General features: G+C 43.3%; 1 protein-coding gene across 3 annotated transcripts in view; it reads left to right on the top strand.

Moving 5' to 3' along the window:
- The window catches only part of gtpbp10 (GTP-binding protein 10 (putative)), a 50,036-nt gene extending 31,077 nt beyond the window's left edge, over positions 1–18,959 (top strand). For all 3 annotated transcript variants that reach the window (XM_070881350.1, XM_070881349.1, XM_070881351.1), the window contains 6 exons: positions 1,383–1,456; positions 8,471–8,523; positions 9,729–9,836; positions 11,280–11,357; positions 14,176–14,299; positions 17,327–18,959. In XM_070881350.1, coding sequence (XP_070737451.1) covers positions 1,383–1,456; positions 8,471–8,523; positions 9,729–9,836; positions 11,280–11,357; positions 14,176–14,299; positions 17,327–17,538 — 649 coding nt within the window. In that variant the 3' untranslated portion in view covers positions 17,539–18,959. The remainder of the gene's footprint in view (positions 1–1,382; positions 1,457–8,470; positions 8,524–9,728; positions 9,837–11,279; positions 11,358–14,175; positions 14,300–17,326) is intronic.
- Positions 18,960–19,376: the final 417 nt, after the last annotated feature.

Below are 19,376 nucleotides of genomic sequence, written 5' to 3'. Positions count from 1 at the left end.
TCGAGTCGGGGAGGTTCGGTTCGGGTCGGGGGGGAGGGAGCGAGAGGGGGGGGAGAGAGAGGGAGAGAGAGAGAGGGAGGGGGAGGGGGAGAGGGAGAGGGAGAGAGGGAGAGAGAGGGAGGGAGGGAGGGGGAGAGGGAGAGAGAGGGGGGGGAGGGAGAGAGATAGGGAGAGAGAGGGAGGGGGAGAGAGAGAGAGAGAGAGAGAGAGGGGGAGGGAGAGAGAGAGAGAGGGAGGGGGGGAGGGGGGGAGGGGGGAGGGAGAGAGAGAGAGAGAGGGAGGGAGGGGGGGAGGTCCGGTCGGATCCAGACCAGGAGCGGGAGTCAGGTCGGGTCCAGTGGGGGGGGGGGTCGGGTCGGGGGGCGGGAGCGCGGGTCGGGTCCAGTCGGGGAGGCGGAGAGCGGGAACAGGAGCGCGGGTCCAGTCGGGTCAGTCGGGGAGTGGGGGGGCGCGGGTGTCGGGTCTGGTCCGGAGGCAGGGGGGGCGGGGAGCGGGTGTTGGGTCTGGTCCGGAGGCAGGGGGGGCGGGGAGCGGGTGTTGGGTCTGGTCTGGTCCGGAGGCAGGGGGGGGGGAGCGGGTGTCGGGTCGGGTCTGGTCCGGAGGCAGGGGGGGGGGAGCGGGTGTCGGGTCGGGTCTGGTCCGGAGGCAGGGGGGGCGGGGAGCGGGTGTTGGGTCTGGTCTGGTCTGGAGGCAGGGGGGGGGGAGCGGGTGTTGGGTCTGGTCTGGTCCGGAGGCAGGGGGGGGTAGCGGGTGTCGGGTCGGGTCTGGTCCGGAGGCAGGGGGGGGGGAGCGGGTGTCGGGTCGGGTCTGGTCCGGAAGCGGGGGGGCGGGGGGGGCTGGAGAGCAGGAGCTGGCCGTGGGAGGAGCCTTATTCACGCAGCCCCAGTGAGGCCATTCGGCCAGGGCTAGGGGCTGCGTGCTTCCCCTCCCACACAGTTTCGGGCGCCTGGAGCTACTGCACTTGCATGCCCACTGTCGCGCGCATGTGCAGAGATCCCGGCACTGTTTTCAGCGCAGGGACCTGGCTCCGCCCTCCCACAGCTCGTGCTGGCTACGCCGAGGGCCAGAGGACCTGCAGGTAGGTGGAGAATACCGAGGATTTTTTTAGGCGCACTTTGTGGCACGAAAAACGGGCGTCCAGGTTGGGACTGCGTCGTTCTAGGCGCATGTGGAAACTTGGGCCCATTAACTTGAAGAGCTACATTGAAGGTTAGATTAATTTTGTGTTTCATTGAATTTGGACTCCAGAACTTAAATTGCGTGCTGATTTTTCATTCTGCAACTCAGTGCTGTATCAACTTTTTGATTGATGAAAGTTTTACTGAATTTAACTATTTCTTTTTCAGTTAGTTTCTTCAAGTAACAGGTTTTCCTAATTGCAGGTTTCCAAATGCTGGGAAATCTACATTATTGAGTCAGCTGTCTCATGCTAAACCTAAGATTGCAGATTATCCATGTAAGTGTGGCAATGGAAGAACTTTGTTTTAAGATTTTTTCCCCCTCTAATTGTTACCATCCCCCTCCTATTCGCCTTCCTATGTTGCTTTCTCCAACTTGGACGGCTTCTGACTAGAGGAGCACTGCTTTGGTATTGGACTGTTTCTCCTGTCAGAAAACTCAGTCAGTTTTATCTTTACCATACTAGAAACATAGAAACAGAGAAAATAGGTGCAGGAGTAGGCCATTCGGCCCTTCGAGCCCGCACCACCATTCAATAATATCATGGCTGATCATTCACCTCAGTACCCCTTTCCCGCTTTCTCTCCATACCCCTTGATCCCTTTAGCAGTAAGGGCCATATCTAACTCCCTCTTGAATATATCCAATGAACTGGCATCAACGACTCTCTGCGGTAGGGAATTCCACAGCTTAACAACTCTCTGAGTGAAGAAGTTTCTCCTCATCTCAGTCCTAAATTGCTTACCCCTTATCCTTAGATTATTTCCCCTGGTTCTGGACTTCCCCAACATCGGGAACATTCTTCCTGCATCTAACCTGTCCAGTCCCGTCAGAATTTTATATGTTTCTATGAGATCCCCTCTCATCTTTCTAAACTCCAGTGAATACAGGCCCAGTCGATCCAGTCTCTCTTCATATGTCAGTCCTGCCGTCCCGGGAATCAGTCTGGTGAACCTTCGCTACACTCCCTCAATAGCAAGAACGTCCTTCCTCAGATTAGGAGACCAAAACTGAACACAGTATTCCAGGTGAGGCCTCACTAAGGCCCTATACAACTGCAGTAAGACCTCCATGCTTCTATGCTCAAATCCCCAAATCCCCTTGCTACGAAGGCAAATATACCATTTGCCTTCTTCACCGCCTGCTGTACCTGCATGCCAACTTTCAATGACTGATGTACCATGACACCCAGGTCTAGTTGCACCTCCCCTTTTCCTAATCTGCTGCCATTCAGATAATATTCTGCCTTTGTGTTTTTGCCACCAAAGTGGATAACCTCACATTTATCCACATTATACTGCATCTGCCACGCGTTTTCCCACTCACCTAACCTGTCCAAGTCACCCTGCAACCTTTTAGCATCCTCCTCACAGCTCACACCACCACCCAGCTTAGTGACATCTGTAAATTTGGAGATATTACACTCAATTCCCTGATCCAAATCATTAATGTATATTGTAAATAGCTGGGATTCCAGCACTGAGCCCTGCGGCACCACACTAGTCACTGCCTGCCATCATGAAAAGGACCCGTTTATCCCGATTCTCTGTTTCCTGTCTGCCAACCAGTTCTCTATCCACGTCAGTACACAACCCCCAATACCATGTGCTTTAATTTTGCACACCAATCTCTTGTGTGGGACCTTGTCAAAAGCCTTTTGAAAGTCCAAATACACCACATCCACTGGTTCTCCCTTGTCCACTCTACCAGTTACATTCTCAAAAAATTCTAGAAGATTTGTCAAGCAGGATTTCCCTTTCATAAATCCATGCTGACTTGGACCGATCCCGTCACTGCTTTCCAAATGTGCTGCTATTTCATCTTTAATAATTGATTCGAACATTTACCCGACTACCGATGTCAGGCTAACCAGTCTATAATTACCCATTTTCTCTCTCCCTCCTTTCTTAAAAAGTGGTGTTACATTAGCTACCCTCCAGTCCATAGGAACTGGTCCAGAGTCGATCACCAATGCATCCACTATTTCGAGGGCTACTTCCTTAAGTACTCTGGGATGCAGACCATCAGGCCCCGGGAATATATCGGCCTTCAATCCCATCAATTTCCCTAACACAATTTCTCGCCTAATAAGGATTTCCTTCAGTTCCTCCTTCTCACTAGACCCTCGGTCCCCTAGTATTTCCGGAAGGTTATTTGTGTCTTCCTTCGTGAGGACAGAACCAAAGTATTTGTTAACTGGTCCGCCATTTCTTAGTTCCCCATTATAAATTCACCTGATTCTGACTGCAAGGGACCTACGTTTGTTTTCACTAATCTTTTTCTCTTCACATATCTATAGAAGCTTTTGCAGTCAGTTTTTATGTTCCCAGCAAGCTTCCTCTCATACTCTATTTTCCCCCTCCTAATTAAGGCCTTTGTCCTCCTCTGCTGTATTATAAAATTCTCCCAGTCCTCAGGTTTGCTGCTTTTTCTGGCCAATTTATATGCCTCTTCCTTGGATTTAATACTATTATAATTTTCCTTTTTAGCCACGGTTGAGCCATCTTCCCCGTTTTATTTTTACTCCAGACAGGGTTGTGCAATTGTTGAAGTTCATCCATGTGATCTTTAAATGCTTACCATTGACTATCCACCGTCAACCCTTTAAGTATCACTCGCCAGTCTATTCTAGCCAATTCACGTCTCATACCATCGAAGTTAACTTTCCTTAAGTTCAGGACCTTAGCCTCTGAATTAACTGTGTCGCTCTCCATCTTAATATAGAATTCTACCATATTATGGTCACTCTTCCCCAAGGGGCCTCGCACAACAAGATTGCTAATTAGCCCTTTCTCATTACACATCACCCAGTCTAGGATGGCCAGCCCTCTCATTGGTTCCTCGACATATTGGTCTGGGAAACCATCCCTAATACACTCCAGGAAATCCTCCTCCACTGCATTGCTACCAGTTTGGTTAGCCCAATCAATATATAGATTAAAGTTGCCCATGATAACTGCTGTACCCTTATCGCACGCATCCCTAATTTCTTGTTTGATGCTGTCCCCAACCTCACTACTACTGTTTGGTGGTCTGTACACAACTCCCACTAGCGTTTTCTGTCCTTTGGTATTCCGTAGTTCCACTTTAACTTTTCTTCTTTCTATCTTTTGCTTCTGCCCCCATTCTACTTCCCTCTGTCTCCCTGCATAGGTTCTCATCCCCCTGCCATATTAGTTTAACTCCTCCCCAACAGCACACACTCCCCTTAGGACATTGGTTCCGGTCCTGCCCAGGTGCAGACCGTCCGGTTTATGCTGGTCCCACCTCCCCCAGAACTGGTTCCAATGTCCCAGGAATTTGAATCCCTCCCTTCTGCGCCACTCCTCAAGCTACATATTCATCTGAGCTATCCTGCGATTCCTACTCTGACTAGCACATGGCACTCACTGGTAACTATCCTGAGATTACTACTTTTGAGGTCCTACTTTTTAATTTAGCTCCTAGCTCCCTAAATTCGTCTTGTAGGACCTCATCCTGTTTCAGATTACAGATAGCACATTAAATATCTTCCTCTAATGTTAAAAGGTAAACATAGACTCAATAAAGCACAAATTAGCCTGTTGGGGTACATTTCAACAAAGTTAAACAGACATTAACTCTTGTCATTAAATGTAATCTAATGTTTGATCAAAATAAAACATTTATACGTAGGAAGTGAATGCATGAATGCAAAGTTTTGTTTATCTTAGCAATTCCAGTACAGCTCTGTGTGCAGATTATATGGATTATGTTGGTACTGTGGATCCATTTAAAGATATAGATTAACATGAAATAGATTGTATTTTGGCAGCGATTCATTATCTTTACCTTGTTCACTATTCAATCGTTCCAGTCTTGTTACTTTAAAGTCACTGCTTTGTGATGAAGTAAAGGAAGTAGTCTTTTTTTTATCCAGTGAACTAACCTACATTTGTTGATGGGGATCTTGGACAGGCAGCCATAGATTCAATATCAGAACTTTGGAACTCCTTGCTTATCCTGCTTTAAAATATGATGTTTGTAAACTCGCCATGTTTTATCGCAGTTCAGTTTTTTCTGAAAAGATGTAATTTTAGCAGAATTGAGATTTGTAATGATTCAGTAAAAAGTAGGAAAGGACTGGGCTAGCTCAATGGTGTTGGATAGTTTTTTTCCCCCTTAAATCTTGTTGGTGCCATGTAGCATACCCCTGGTGAGAGAGAAGCCAAGCCATTTACTTCTAGTCCTCTCCAAACACTACTGTATAACTGGAGTCTGCCATGATCTAATTGAATGGTGGAACAGGTTGAGGGGCTGAATGGCCTACACCTGTTCCTATGTTCCTATCTTCTTGTTAAAACAGAGGGTTGTTATTAATGGAAGTGGTTCTGCACGGAGACCGGTTACTAGTGGAGCCCCACAGGGATCCATGTTAGGACTCCATAGAAATTTACAGCATGGAAGGAGGCCATTTCAGTCCATTGTGTCCGCGCCGGCCAACCAAGAGCTATCCAGCATAATCCCACTTTCCAGCTCTTGGCCCGTAGCCCTGTAGGTTACGGCACTTGTAAGTGCACATCCAAGTATTTTTGAAATGTGCTGAGTGTTTCTGCCTCTACCATCCTTTCAGATAGTGAGTTCCAGACCCCCACTACCCTCTGGGTGAAGAAATTTCCCCTCGTATCTCCTCTAAACGTCCTCCCAATTACTTTAAATCTATGTCCCCTGGTTGGCCCCTCTGCCAAGGGAAACAGGTCCTTCCTATCCACGCTATCCAGGCCCCTCATCATTTTATACACCGCAATCAGATCTCCCCCCAGACTCCCCTGTTCCAAACAAAAATGACTCAGTATCTCCAATCTTTCCTCATAGCCAAAATTCTCCAGTCCAGGCGACATTCTTGTAAATCTCCTCTGCACCCTTTCCAGTCCAATCACATCTTTCCTGTAATGTGGTGACCAGAACTGCACACAGTACTCCAGCTGTGTTTTATACAGTTCAAGCATAATTTCCTTTTTTTAAATTTCAAAATATACTTTATTCATATAAAAATGTGTACAGTACATTCAAAAGCAGTTCAGTACATTTAGCTGCGGTTAGCAATCCCATACACTACATTTGGGTGCTGATGGCAGTTCCGTTCGATACATTTCCTTGCTTTTCAGTTCAAGTACAATTCGGTACAATACGGGATACATTGTCGTACATTCAACAAATTACATTACATGTGTCACTATACAGTACACGGAATGGGTGACGGTACATTTACATTTTTCTTTTCAATGTGCATTACGAAACAGACCTTGCATTGTACATGGCACTACATAGGTGTTTATAGATCATGGTGCTCCATGTACACAAAAAAGAAGTTACAAGTACAGCCCGAGAGGAGTTCAAGCATAACTTCCTTGCTCTTGTATTCCATGCCTCAACTAATAAAGGCAAGTATTTTCTATGCCTTCTTAACCACCTTATCTACCTGGCCTGCTACCTTTAGGGATCTGTGGACCTGCACTCCAAGGTCCCTTTGTTCCTCTACACTTTTCAGTGTCATACCATTTAATGTGTATTCCCTTGCCTTGTTAGACCTCCCCAAATGTATTACCTCACACTTATCCGGATTGAATTCCATTTGTCACTGTTCCGCCCACCTGACCAGTACATTGATATCTTCCTGCAGTCCGCAGCTTTCTTCTTCATTACCAACCACACAGCCTATTTTAGTGTCATCTGCAAACTTCTTCATCATACCCCCTACATTCAAGTCCAAGTCATCGATATAGACCACAAAAAGCAAGGGACCCAGCATTGAGCCCTGCAGAACCCCACTGGATACAGCCTTCCAATCACAAAAACACCCATCAAGCATTACCCTTTGCTTCCTGCCTCTGAACCAATGTTGGATCCAACTTGTCACTTTGCCCTGGATCCCATGGGCTTTTACTTTCGTGACCAGTCTGCCATATGGGACCTTATCAAAAGCTTTGCTAAAATCATACACTACATCATACGCACTGCCTTCATCGACCCTCCTGGTTTCCTCCTAGAAAAATTAAGTCAAGTTAGTGAGACACGACCTTCCCTTAACAAATTCATGCTGTCCTTGATTAATCTATGTCTTTCCAAATGAAGATTTATCGAGCCCTTCAGGATTTTTTCCAATAATTTCCCACCACTACTGCTCTTAATGATCGATATTAATGATCTAGGTGAAGGTGTGTGTACTGCCCACAAAGCTGCAGCTGACATAAACATTTGTTCTAGTGCTTAGGACCCTTGATGAGAAAAAGAGACTACAATCTGATCTAGATGCAATGGGTGGGTGTTGGGGTGGAGGTTGCATCTGGCAAGTATCATTTAATATAGATAAGTATAGTGTTGTGCATGTCAGCAGGGCTAATGTCAAGCATGCGTGTGCCATTCCTGGTACAGAATTAAAGTCTGTTGAGAGGGAAAGATATCTAGGTATTATAGTGCATGAATCTAAGAATATGCATGACCAGTACCAAGAGGCTATTGCAAAATGCAAATTGAGTACTCGGGTGTATTCCAAGGACGATCCAGTATAAACCAAAAAGAACTATAGTCTTCTTGTACATAACCCTGGTTCGGCCTTATCTGGAATATTGTGTCCAGTTTTGGTCCCCTCACATGGTGGGTGATATAGAGGCCTTGAGAAAGGTTCAAAGGGCTACTAGACTGATCCCTAATTTAAAAGCCCTTGGTTATCGCAATCGGCTTAAAGGCCTGTGTCTTTTTGCAATACTAAAGTGTAGATCAGGGTGATTTAATTGAAGCCTTTAAAATGATGAAAGGACTAGACAGTATCCGTGTGGACTGTTTGAAATAGATAGGTTAGGGAAAACGAGGGGTCATGCATATTAGCTATGCAAGTAATAAACTAGGTCAGATGTAGGGAGATTTTTCTTTACACGGAGAGTTATCGACATCTGGAGTAAAGTTACTGGCTCGTGTGGTGAGTTCAAAAATGCTTAATCATGTTGTGCCTATTTGGGACAGACTCTATGGTCTTTTCTATCTTGTCTTTTCTTATGTATGTTTGTATATCTTCCTCTGTTTTTGTGTCAAAGCACTTTGCCTTTGCTTGAATGCCAAGCCAGAGTTTCATGTTCTAAAACAATGCAGTCTTGCTGCTAACCATTGTAATTATGAAGAATCATAAAATTTTAAGAAGAAAAGGAGGTAATTTGGCCCATTTCACCTGTGTAGGCTTTCTCAAAGAGCTATCCATCTTGTCCCATTCTCTGTCCTTTACCTCATATATTTTTAAACTTGTTTTGTTTAGCTGAATTTTATTTTTAATTTGCAGTCACCACCATGAGGCCAGAAATTGGACACGCACTGTATAGCGATTACAAACAGGTAAGGCTTGTCAGCATAGCATTTTAAGTTTCATTAATGTTCATTTTTTGATGCACTAGAAAATACTAGATTGCGAGTATCAGATTTAAGGCAAATAATGGTCAGGAACCACTAGATACACTGAGATCTCTCACAGGGGAGGAGTACCAGTATTTTGGGCTGTACAAAAGATTCCAAACCTCCATGTTGAGCATTCAAATTTCATACTGCTGACCAAGAAGTTCAATGTTGATGAGCCCCCCACCATCAACAACCTTGGGGAAGTGAGTTGGGGAGGGTGGCGGGGGGGGGGGGTGGGTGCAGGGGCAGGCGTGTCGCCATTGATCAGAAGCTTAGCTGGACCAGCCATATCAATATCGCAGCTACAAGACCAGACTCAATGACTCACTACAAGGCTTAAGTCAGGAGTGTGAAGGAAAACGTGCCACTTGACTACTTGGGTGCTACCTCAACAATACACGGTGCTCGACACCAACCAAGATAGAGCAGTTTGCTTGATTAGTGCCACTGGCACTGGAACTCTGTATGCATCCCCTTTACCATGGACACACTGTAGCTGCAGTATGTACTATCTACGGGATAAGCTGAAGCAACTCACCAAACTTGGCAACGTCTCCCAATCCTGTGACCTTTACCACCAAGAATGGACAAGAGGAACTCCATCACCTCCGAAATCCCCTCCAAGTCACATATCATTCTGATTTTATATAGCTGTTCCTTCATCACTGGATCAAAATCCTGCATTCCCTACCTAACACAATCATGCGAGCATAATGACTGAAGAGGCTCAAGGAGAAGGCTCACCATCGCTTTCTCAGGGCTGCTAGCAACGGGCAATAAATGCAGCCATAATATCAGTGTCACCTGCATCAAGAGAACAAATAATTTTGTTTTAAGTTCTTTTTTTACCCACCCGAATGCTAGATGTATGGCCTGATTTTATTTGATTCCATGAGAGTTATTGCATCAGTGAAATGGAATACGTTAGAAGCACAGTTTATTATTTGAAAAGTCTTTTGGTAAATGTAGGTGCCTAGTCAGATCTTAACACGGCACAGCTGATGCATTTTTCAACTAGTGTTAAATTAGCCTTTCATGTCCCAAACTTGCTATACAAGTGGGGTTCTTGGGCCAGTTTAATGAAGTGAAATTAAATGAAACTGAATTAAATTCTGTGTAAAGCATAGTGTGTTTTGCTGTCACAGGTATCTGTAGCTGATCTGCCTGGTTTGATTGAAGGTGCGCACTTAAATAAAGGGATGGGTCACAAGTTTCTTAAACATGTGGAGAGGACTAAGCAGCTTCTTTTTGTGGTCAGTAAGGAAATTATTTTTATTTATATCGTGAATATTTTTATTGCATACTTCTACATCAAAATTCAATGTTTAACAATGCTTTGCTCCATTTAACCCTTTAAGAATGTTAAAATGTTAAAATATTCATCAACTTTATTACATTGTATTGAAAAAGTTTAAATTGGGTGCTCAAAACACTACAACACAAAAAATAACTACTTGTGTTGTGTTTTGTTCGTAACTCTGACAACTTCTCTCCCTTCCCCCAGAAATCAAAAGAAATATATTTGGGGAAAGTGTGCTTTATGCAAAGGGTAAAGTTGTAGGATAAAACAAATTTATTTTGTCCAAAATTGAATCAAAAATACACTGGTATCTTTATTTCAGTATGCAATGTTGCTATGTTCTTGCTGTGTTCCCTGTGATTATCCTTTGCGGAAACTAAAGCAATAAACAGCAGATCAAATCTGGATAACCTGTGTCCTGGTTACTGTGGTACCGGAGCAGTTATACCACTTGCGCATGCGCAAATAATAATGTTTATTTCTAAACTGCAGAACTTAAATGTTATGCATTAATACTACTTTGAGTAGTAAGTAGAACATTCACTGTGATTAAAAGTTAGTTGTTCCAAGATAGACTAAAACAATCTGTTTGAAGCCAAGGCACATTTCCAGCCCGAGTTTGTGAAGGTTTAGTCATGGTTTGTGAAAGTAAAGTAATTGTTTCTAAACGGGATAGAAATGGTGTCACATCAGGGTACCACTATTTGAGCGGTGACACAAATGCTTAAATCACACAACTTATTTACCCGTTTTCACCTTCATTTTCCCTTTTCACCTGAAAATGCTAATTCTTTGTGGGATGCCATTCCACAGCCACCTCTAGTATGTAGTGCAAGCGACTAGTCTTCTTGTATGAGCTTAATCAGTGAATAATGGCATGCTATTGTGGCATTGAAGACGAACCTGAAGGCTATGTAGCACGGGTCATCGGATAACCAATTATAGGTTACTTCTGATGACAGCATTTGTGCCGGATCTGCCATCTTGTGTCTAGACGGCTCTAGAGTGGGCTGGCTCTACTGGCCTGCAATAACTTTCCCCTGTTTTAGGGAAGGCCCAGGTCACACTATCAAAAGTTGGAATTATGACTTTGTACTAACTGCGTATTTGATATTGATTTCTGAGCAATTGCACATTCTAATGCTAGCTTTATCAACTAAAAATATTACTAAAATTAACTTTTTTCCTTCGTAAACTCTAAATTTTCTCTTGTGGTTTAGCAGGGGACACTGCACTTTAGGTTGAAAGATGAACAATAATATTTTGTACCTCAGGAGATGTGGAGTCTAATTTTAAAATTTTTAAACTTCTCAAAGTTCTATTTTACTGACAGTATTGTGACAAAAATAATATGCGTGTACAATGCTTATTCCATTCCTTTTTGGATTATTTGTAGGTGGATGTGACTGGATTTCAACTTTCATATAAAGCACCTTTTAGAACAGCTTTTGAAGCTATACAACTATTAACAAAGGTAAGCTAGTCTTTTGTTGTAAGATAGCCTTAATTAAGTTAGGAAGAGAAAACGAAAGTGTGTGTGAGAGATTTTTATTTATACATATGAGTTGTCTGTCTTGTATGGCTGGGAGCCATTTGACTGCAACATTTCCTCTGTCCTCTGTTCCTTGTGTTGCATGGCTACCATTTTAACAACAATCAATAGGTGAGTATTCCCCAGCCACTGACCTTAAGTTACCTGTTAGCTTCTAACTCCAGTCTTAGCCTGTCTTCCTGGTTTTTACCCACCTCCCTGGCTTTCAACCTCCTCTCTGTCCACTCTCTGCAAACGTGACTCTTGGCCCTGCTCCCAAATGTTCCCACTCTTGGGGCTCAAGTTTCAGCCTGAGTTGCTCCTATTTTTTTGGAGCAACTAGTTTAGAATGGAGCATCTTAAAAATTGAAATTCTCGGCTCTTAATTTGCTCCAGTTCTAGTGAGTTAGAATAGTTTCATTTTAGAACAGATTTTTTTTTTCAAAAGGGGGCGTTTCCAGCCACTTACGCCTGTTTTGCAAGTTTAGGCAGCGAAAACTTACTCCAAATTAACTTAGAATGGAGTAAGTGTAGATTTTTGTACGCTCAGAAAAACCTTGCCTCCACTTATAAATCAGGTGTAGGGAACGAGAGGTGGGGGGGGAGGCGGAGGGAAGTTTACAAACGTTAAACATTTCACTTTTACAAATAAAGATCCATCATCAGTAATAAATGATAAATAAATCAATAAATCAATCAAAAAAAAAATCAATAAATAAAAAATTACATTTCTACTCACCTGCTGCAGCACCAGAAGCCCTCCAACAACGTGCTGGGAGGTGCTCCCCCAGTGTCTCTCTGTGTTTCTGACAGCGAGGGGGGAGGGGGGAGCTGAATGGCAGAGGGGGGGGAGCTGAATGGGAGAGAGGGAGGGGGGGTGTGCTGAACGGGAAGGGGGAGGAGAGGATGAACGGGAGGGAAGCTGAACGGGAGGGAGGGGGAGGGAAGCTGAACGGGAGGGGGGGGGGGGGAGGAGGGAGCTGAACGGGAGGGAAGCCCGAGTCCCGATCGTCAATGCCCGGTGAGCCCATTCGGCCAGGGCTAGGGGCGGCGTTCTTCGGGCCCCTCCCACGCAGCCTGCACAGATTCGGGCTGCGTGGAGCTACTACACGTGCACACACACTCTAGTGCGCATGTGCAGAGGTGCTGGGACCTGGCTCCGCCCCCGACCCCTTGTGCTGCGCCATGCCGAGGCCGAAGACATCCTGAGGAGCTCGCAGAGTCGTTTTCAGGTAAGTTTTCACCGCTCTTTTTGTTCCAGAAAGATAAGGTGCGCCGTTTTTACAGAGGCTGGAAACTTGGGCTCAGTGCCAGGGATTTTAAAGCTTGCCGACTTCTGGTGTAGGTTCCTGCACAATTTAGCATGGAGACAAACATGAAAGATTTTGGGAGGGTGGGGATCATGAAAGTGTGTGTTTGTGAGTGACCTAGCGCTACTGTTCCCTCTGGTACTTCATTCCCTCCTTCATAGTCAGGCAGAGATGGGATCATTTTTGCAGCTTTCCAAGGATCACCGTTCTGAGTCTGACTGGAAATCTATGTGGGAATTGGAAGAAAGAGAGAGAAACTGAGAGGCACAAAAACAAACAGAAGAGCCCTCTATAGCTCTTCCTTTTCTTCCAAAAAACATAAATTAAATAAAATTCTGTTCGGGAAACCCAACACCAGGTACTTGGAATGTCGGATCATTTGGCACAATGTTTTTTGGCCAACCAAGTGGAAACAGGAATAAAAAGATAAAGGTTCAGAAAAAGCCTTGAAATGCAGGTACAAATCTTTATGGAAGTTTTATTTTCTTAAAACAGTATAGTTCCTATCAGTCCTCGATTAACTTTTTAAATGGCTGGTAGATGACAGCACTGTACTGATGAAAACACTGGGAAATAGTGTGAATCTCTAACTTGCATTGTTATGCCTAGCCTTGTATTTAAAAAAAATAATGGATGTTTCTGGTGCAAAGCTCAACCACAAATAGGATCAGTGAAGATCAGGCAGAACAGGTTATCTGCCTGGTTATCAGGTGTGACCCATTACAGTATCTATCCTATGATCTCTATTGGAGATTGCCATTGTGTGATAGGGTTTGTAGAGGAGACCTTCATTTGTAGAAAAAGCAGTACTTATGTACCTTCAAATTTATACAAATCATTATTTTAGTTTCCTTTTTTTTTCCATATGCAGGTGTTCTTTTTCTTTTTCTTTTTTGCAAGTTAGCATTACTAGCAATTGAGGAGAGCAGTGAGCGAGTTTGCACTAGTGAGAACATTTTTAATCTTTAGCATTCCCAATGCCAAACTACGTTTACAGGGAGCGCATATTGGGAATTCAGGCATGTGCCCTCCCGCCACCCCCGCTGATAATTTTGCGATTGCTCCTCCCAATCGCTAGTAATGCTAAACCCCTGGGAAACTTGACATATACTTTCCATCAAAAAATAGGCAATTTGTTTACAAATTGCTGACAATGCTGCTGTTGAATTGGTCACTTGGAGATGTTAACAGTACTGTGGGATAGGTTGAGTTTCAATTTTCCCTCTGCACAGCCACCTTGCCTTTTGCTTGGGACCTCCCACAAAAGACTGAGATCAAGAGTGCACTATGTGGGTTTTGTATGGAGTAAACTTAGATTCTGCTACGAGTCTTTTACTATTGTTTTCAATTTAGGGTGTGGTCAAAACGTGAGTTTTAAAAATCTCAGCAGCCCAACTTAGTGGACTATATTGTGCATTTTACTGACCATTCTGATCCTCTTTCATATTCAGGAGTTGGAACTATATAAAGTAGAGCTTTTATCAAAGCCTGCACTATTGGCTGTAAACAAAATGGATTTGGAGAATGCTGAAGATAAGTTTAAAGAGCTGATGCAACAGCTTCAGCAGCCAAAAGGTAATTAGAAACATAGAAACTAGGTGCAGGATCAGGCCATTCGGCTCTTCGAGCCTGCACCAACATTCAATAAGATCATGGCTGATCATTCAACCTCAGTACCTCTTTCCTGCTTTCTCCCCATACCCCTTGATCCCTTTGGCCGTAAGGGCTATATCTAACTCCCTTTTGAATATATCTAACAAACTGACCTCAACAACTTTCTGTGGTAGAGAATTCCACAGATTAACCACTCTCTGGGTGAAGAAGTTTCTCCTCATCTTGGTCCTAAATGGCTTACCCCTTATTCTTAGACTGTGACCCCTGGTTCTGGAACTCCCCAGCAATGGGAACATTCTTCCTGCCTCTAATCTTCCAATCTCATCAGAATTTTGTATGTTTCTATGAGATCCCATCTCATTCTTCTAAACTCCAGTCGATACAAGCCCAGTTGATCCAGTCTCTCCTCATATGTCAGTTCTGCCATCCCAGGAATCAATCTGGTGAACCTTCGCTGCACTCCCTCAATAGCAAGAACATTCTTCCTCAGATTAGGGGACCAAAACTGAACACAATATTTCAGGAATGGCCTCACCAAAGATCTGTACAACTGCAATAAGACCTCCCTGCTCCTATACTCAAATCCTCTAGCTATGAAGGCCAACATGCTATTTGCCTTCTTCACCGCCTGCTGTACCTGCATGCCAGACTTCAATGACTGATGTACCATGACACCCAGGTCTCGTTGCACCACCCCTTTTCCTAATCTGTCACCATTCAGATAATATTCTGTCTTCCTGTTTTTGCCACCAAAGTGAATAACCTCACATTTATCCACATTATACTGCATGTCCTATGCATTTTCCCACTCACCTAACCAGTCCAAGTCACCCTGCAGCCTCTTAGCATCCTCCTCACAGCTCACACCGCTGCCCAGCTTTGTGTCATCTGCAAACTTGGAGATATTACATTCAATTCCTTCATCTAAATCATTGATGTTTATTGTAAATAGCTGGGGTCCCGGCACTGAACCCTGCGGTACCCCACTGGTTACTGCCTGCCATTCTGAAAAGGACCCGTTTATTCCAACTCTCTGCTTCCTGTCTGCCAACCAGTTCTCTATCCACGTCAATACATTACCCCCAATACCATGTGCTTTAATTTTGTCTGCAAAGGACCTACGTTGGTCTTCACTAATTTTTTTTCTTCACATATCTATAGAAGGTTTTTCAGTCAGTTTTTATGTTTCCTGCAAGCTTCCTCTCATACTTTATTTTCCCCCTCCTAATTAGACCCTTTGTCCTCCTCTGCTGAATTCTAAATTTCTCCCAGTCCTCAGGTTTGCTGCTTTTTCTGGCCAATTTCTATGCCTCTTCCTTGGATTTAACACTATCCCTAATTTCCCTTGTTAGCCACAGTTGAGCCACCTTCCCCTTTTTATTTTTACTCCAGTGTACAGCACAAATCCATCTAACCCAAGAGCCTATTCAGATCAGTATTGCAAATCTGGTGTTATTGTCAATAAGTAATTTAAAGAATGAAATCGGATATTTTCTTCATTCCGGTCAATAGCATAACTATGGACAACACACTCAAAATCAATCCCACTGATGTTGCCTCAGTGGGGTTGATTTTGACTTTTGGCCAATTGACCGGCAAAGAGCACTGATTGGCTTCCCACTATGGTGCCGAAGAGACCATTGGAATTTTGAGGCCCCAGCCTCATTTAAGTTTAGCAGGTGAGCTGAGAGGTGCCAAACAGATGTCCTGATGGAACTTGTTGGATTAAGGCCTCAAGAGGCAGCTGCCAGCAATTTGCACGTGGATGGGGATGGAAGAATTTGTCCTCGCGTATTAACGCTCCAGATTATTTTTGTGGGCCCTGGACGACCTTAACTTTGACCATCCCCTTTGGTTGCATTGCCTGTGGAACAGGTTGGAGTGTGTACGGTGTAGTCTCCGACCAGTTCCGATCTAAAATGGCAATATGTTAAGGAGCCCAATTTCCATATAAAAAATGGGCCTATCGCCTGAAACAACAGACAGGCGCTTTGGACAGCCAGCAGTTGGCCCCTTTCAAAGTGAGGTTGGCCACATCACCGGTGTTAATGGGGCGGTAAGTCTACCGGTCCCATTTTGAGACCATTGCCTTCGCCTGATGTTCACTGGGCAATAATGAAAATCCACCCCAGTAACTTTAAAATTACCTAAACCTCAGAAGTCAAACCTTGGACTCCTTTTGAAAATGACGATACATGGAATTATAGACACTATGAGAACAAGAGCTAATTCAGGGGTTTTCATAAAATGTGCCTTCTAATTTCCTCTTGAGAATAAGCAAGCTAGGAACACTGGATTTCAAATTCCTCCTTTTGATAACTGCAGTGAAAAACTTGCAATAGCGTAATGGGGAAATTCTATTTTACACTTGCACTAACGTTTTAGGTCTTTAAAGCAGATTTTTTTGATCTCTGTTCTTTTTACTATTAGGTGAACCATATTTTATATACCCATGAACATCAGCTTCTTACCCCAATAAATTGGACTGAATTTGATTTAGAATTAGACTTGACGCATTTAATAAGCGGTTACTGTATATCAGTTGTACCAAAAACATTAATGAAACTTTGCAATCCATTTCCTGGAGAATAACGGGGAGACTTAGTCTTATTCCAACCATTCATTATTTGATAAGAGGTTTTATTTTTGTGTGTGTAGCTTTCCATTTTAAGACAGAATCATCTATTGTACTAAATGTAAAACTCTCCACCTACCTATTGCATTATAATAGCTCTGTATATGAGTCATTAGACAAAAACATCACATTAGAAACTGCTGCTAATTGCATTAGATGTACATTGTTTAAAAATGCAAAGCGTAGTGTAAACACTTAACAATTATACATTTGGATATCTGGTGCTAAGAATTCTGCATTTTAACAACTTACTGTTTTTGAATTCAAATTCTGTCATTACATTTGTTGATTTAAAAAGGAAATGTATTAAATACTATTTTCTGTCTTAATGTATTTTTATTTTCTCATTATAGATTTCTATCACTTGTTACCAGAAGAGATGGTTCCCATGAGACCGGTCGAGTTTAAACACATAATCCCAGTCTCTGCATCAACTAAATATGGAATTGAAGATCTGAAAAACTACATTCGAAAATCATTAGATGATCAAGATGATCTAGAAAATGAACAGTACCATCTTGAAAAATTGCAGAATTTACATTCAAGCACTTTCAAAAGTACGTAGAACTTGCAAAGTTGGTGATTATCGGGGCCAACGAGTCTTTGGTTATGAATTGGGGTCTTATGATGCCATTGGAACCTTGATTTGACTTTAACCTCTGCAGCACACAATTCACGTGTGGTGTGAAGATCGTCAGAGGAAAGGTGTCTGGATTGGTCTCAAGTTGCTCAATAAGGCCTGATCTCAATAAAGCTGTTTCACTCGCAGGTACTTCCTCAGTTCATTATGGACTAGTTTTCATAGAATCATGCAGCACAGGCCATTCGTCCCATCGTGCCATTAAAGAGCTATCCAATTTGTCCCATTCGCCTGCTCTTTGGCTATAGCTCTGAAAATGTTTCCCTTTCAAGTATCTATACCTTTTGAAAATGACTACTGGATCTGCTTCCACAAGCTTTTCAGATCATTATAACTCACCGTGTGAAAACAGGTTTGCCATTTTCACCCCTCACCCAACCCTATCTCACTCGTTGGGGGTAGGGTTAAGTTCAAGGCCCTGTAGTCCAACCAACTGAAAGTTCTACAAACTAATATTGCATGCCAATAGATTGTTTGGGTTTGTGACTTAGAAAAGGAGTAGTTTAAAATGGGTGCTGCTATAGCTGCACTCTATTGGAGTGAAGACTACCACCAGCAGCAGGAGTGTGCTGAGGAAGAAGTTGCAGATGGCAGCAGAGAATACAGCAACAGAGGGGCCACATGGAAATCGTTTGAGTGACAAACATTTTAATATGCTCAAAAATCAAATGACAAGCAAAATAATGAAACACCCATGTGTTAACCTTCAGTGATCTATATAGTCTTTCTCTTTCCATCTCCACCACTTCATCATCATGCTATCCCAGTGGCTACAGCAGAGATGGTGGCAGGTTGCTGTGTACTTTTCCTCAGTCTCTTGAGCTGCTTGTGACTGATGACCTCAGTGCTGGATCCTATCAGGGCCTTGCCACAGACTGCTCCTCCTGCACTTTGCCAGGGCATGCGCTGTATTACAGCAATGGTTGAACTGCTGTCATGCTTAGGCTGCACTGGACCTGCAGTAAACACTAGAAACCTCACCCCAAATGTAGAGCTACCAGTAAGCAACATTAGACATCCTGCGGTATTATATATTACGCTGCTTTACTGGGCAGTAAACACAAACCAAATGTCAACATCCCAGCCTAAACCCAAGTACCAATTCTGATGATGGCTAAGTGCCTGCCACCAACAGCAGCAAGAGTAAGAGGATTTTCCATATAAATTGATAAGCAATGCCATGGAAGGTCCAGCAATATTTCATTAACATCTAGCAATGAAAATCAGGCAGTTTCTGTAATGGGCAGCTGACCCACAAGCTTTGATGGCTGGGCAGCAAGTTAAAAATCTATCCCATCATTTGCAACTGCTATTGAACAGCAAAATAAAAACAACATTCTATTTCAGTGATGATAGTATCATTAACATGAAAGTCATTAGATTCCCGTTTAACTGGAAGTAAATTTTTATTAAGATAATATATTACAATAGTATTGTTTCTGAAAAGCACGGGCATTAATCTCAAAAGTTGCATTATATACAACAGTGCGATGTACATGGCCAATAGAAGCTTAATACTCAGTTAAAGAAAATTAGCTTTTTCTAAGTCAGCACATGGCCAGCAAGTAATATACAATTCCATAATTAGAGTTATATTCTATAACTTTCATAAAATGTATGGAGTGGGTGTAAAACAGACTGAAAGGTGAAGAAATGGACATGGCAACAGTTTTATACAGAGTTGCCTCAACTGTTTCACTCAATGACATTAAGTATACAGCTAGCTTGTTACAATGGCATCTACAAGCACTATAGCCAAAGAC

The sequence above is a fragment of the Pristiophorus japonicus genome, chromosome 5 (assembly GCF_044704955.1).
Source record: "Pristiophorus japonicus isolate sPriJap1 chromosome 5, sPriJap1.hap1, whole genome shotgun sequence".
In the NCBI taxonomy this organism is placed as follows: domain Eukaryota; kingdom Metazoa; phylum Chordata; class Chondrichthyes; family Pristiophoridae; genus Pristiophorus; species Pristiophorus japonicus.
This window is presented reverse-complemented; position numbering and strand designations above follow the sequence as displayed.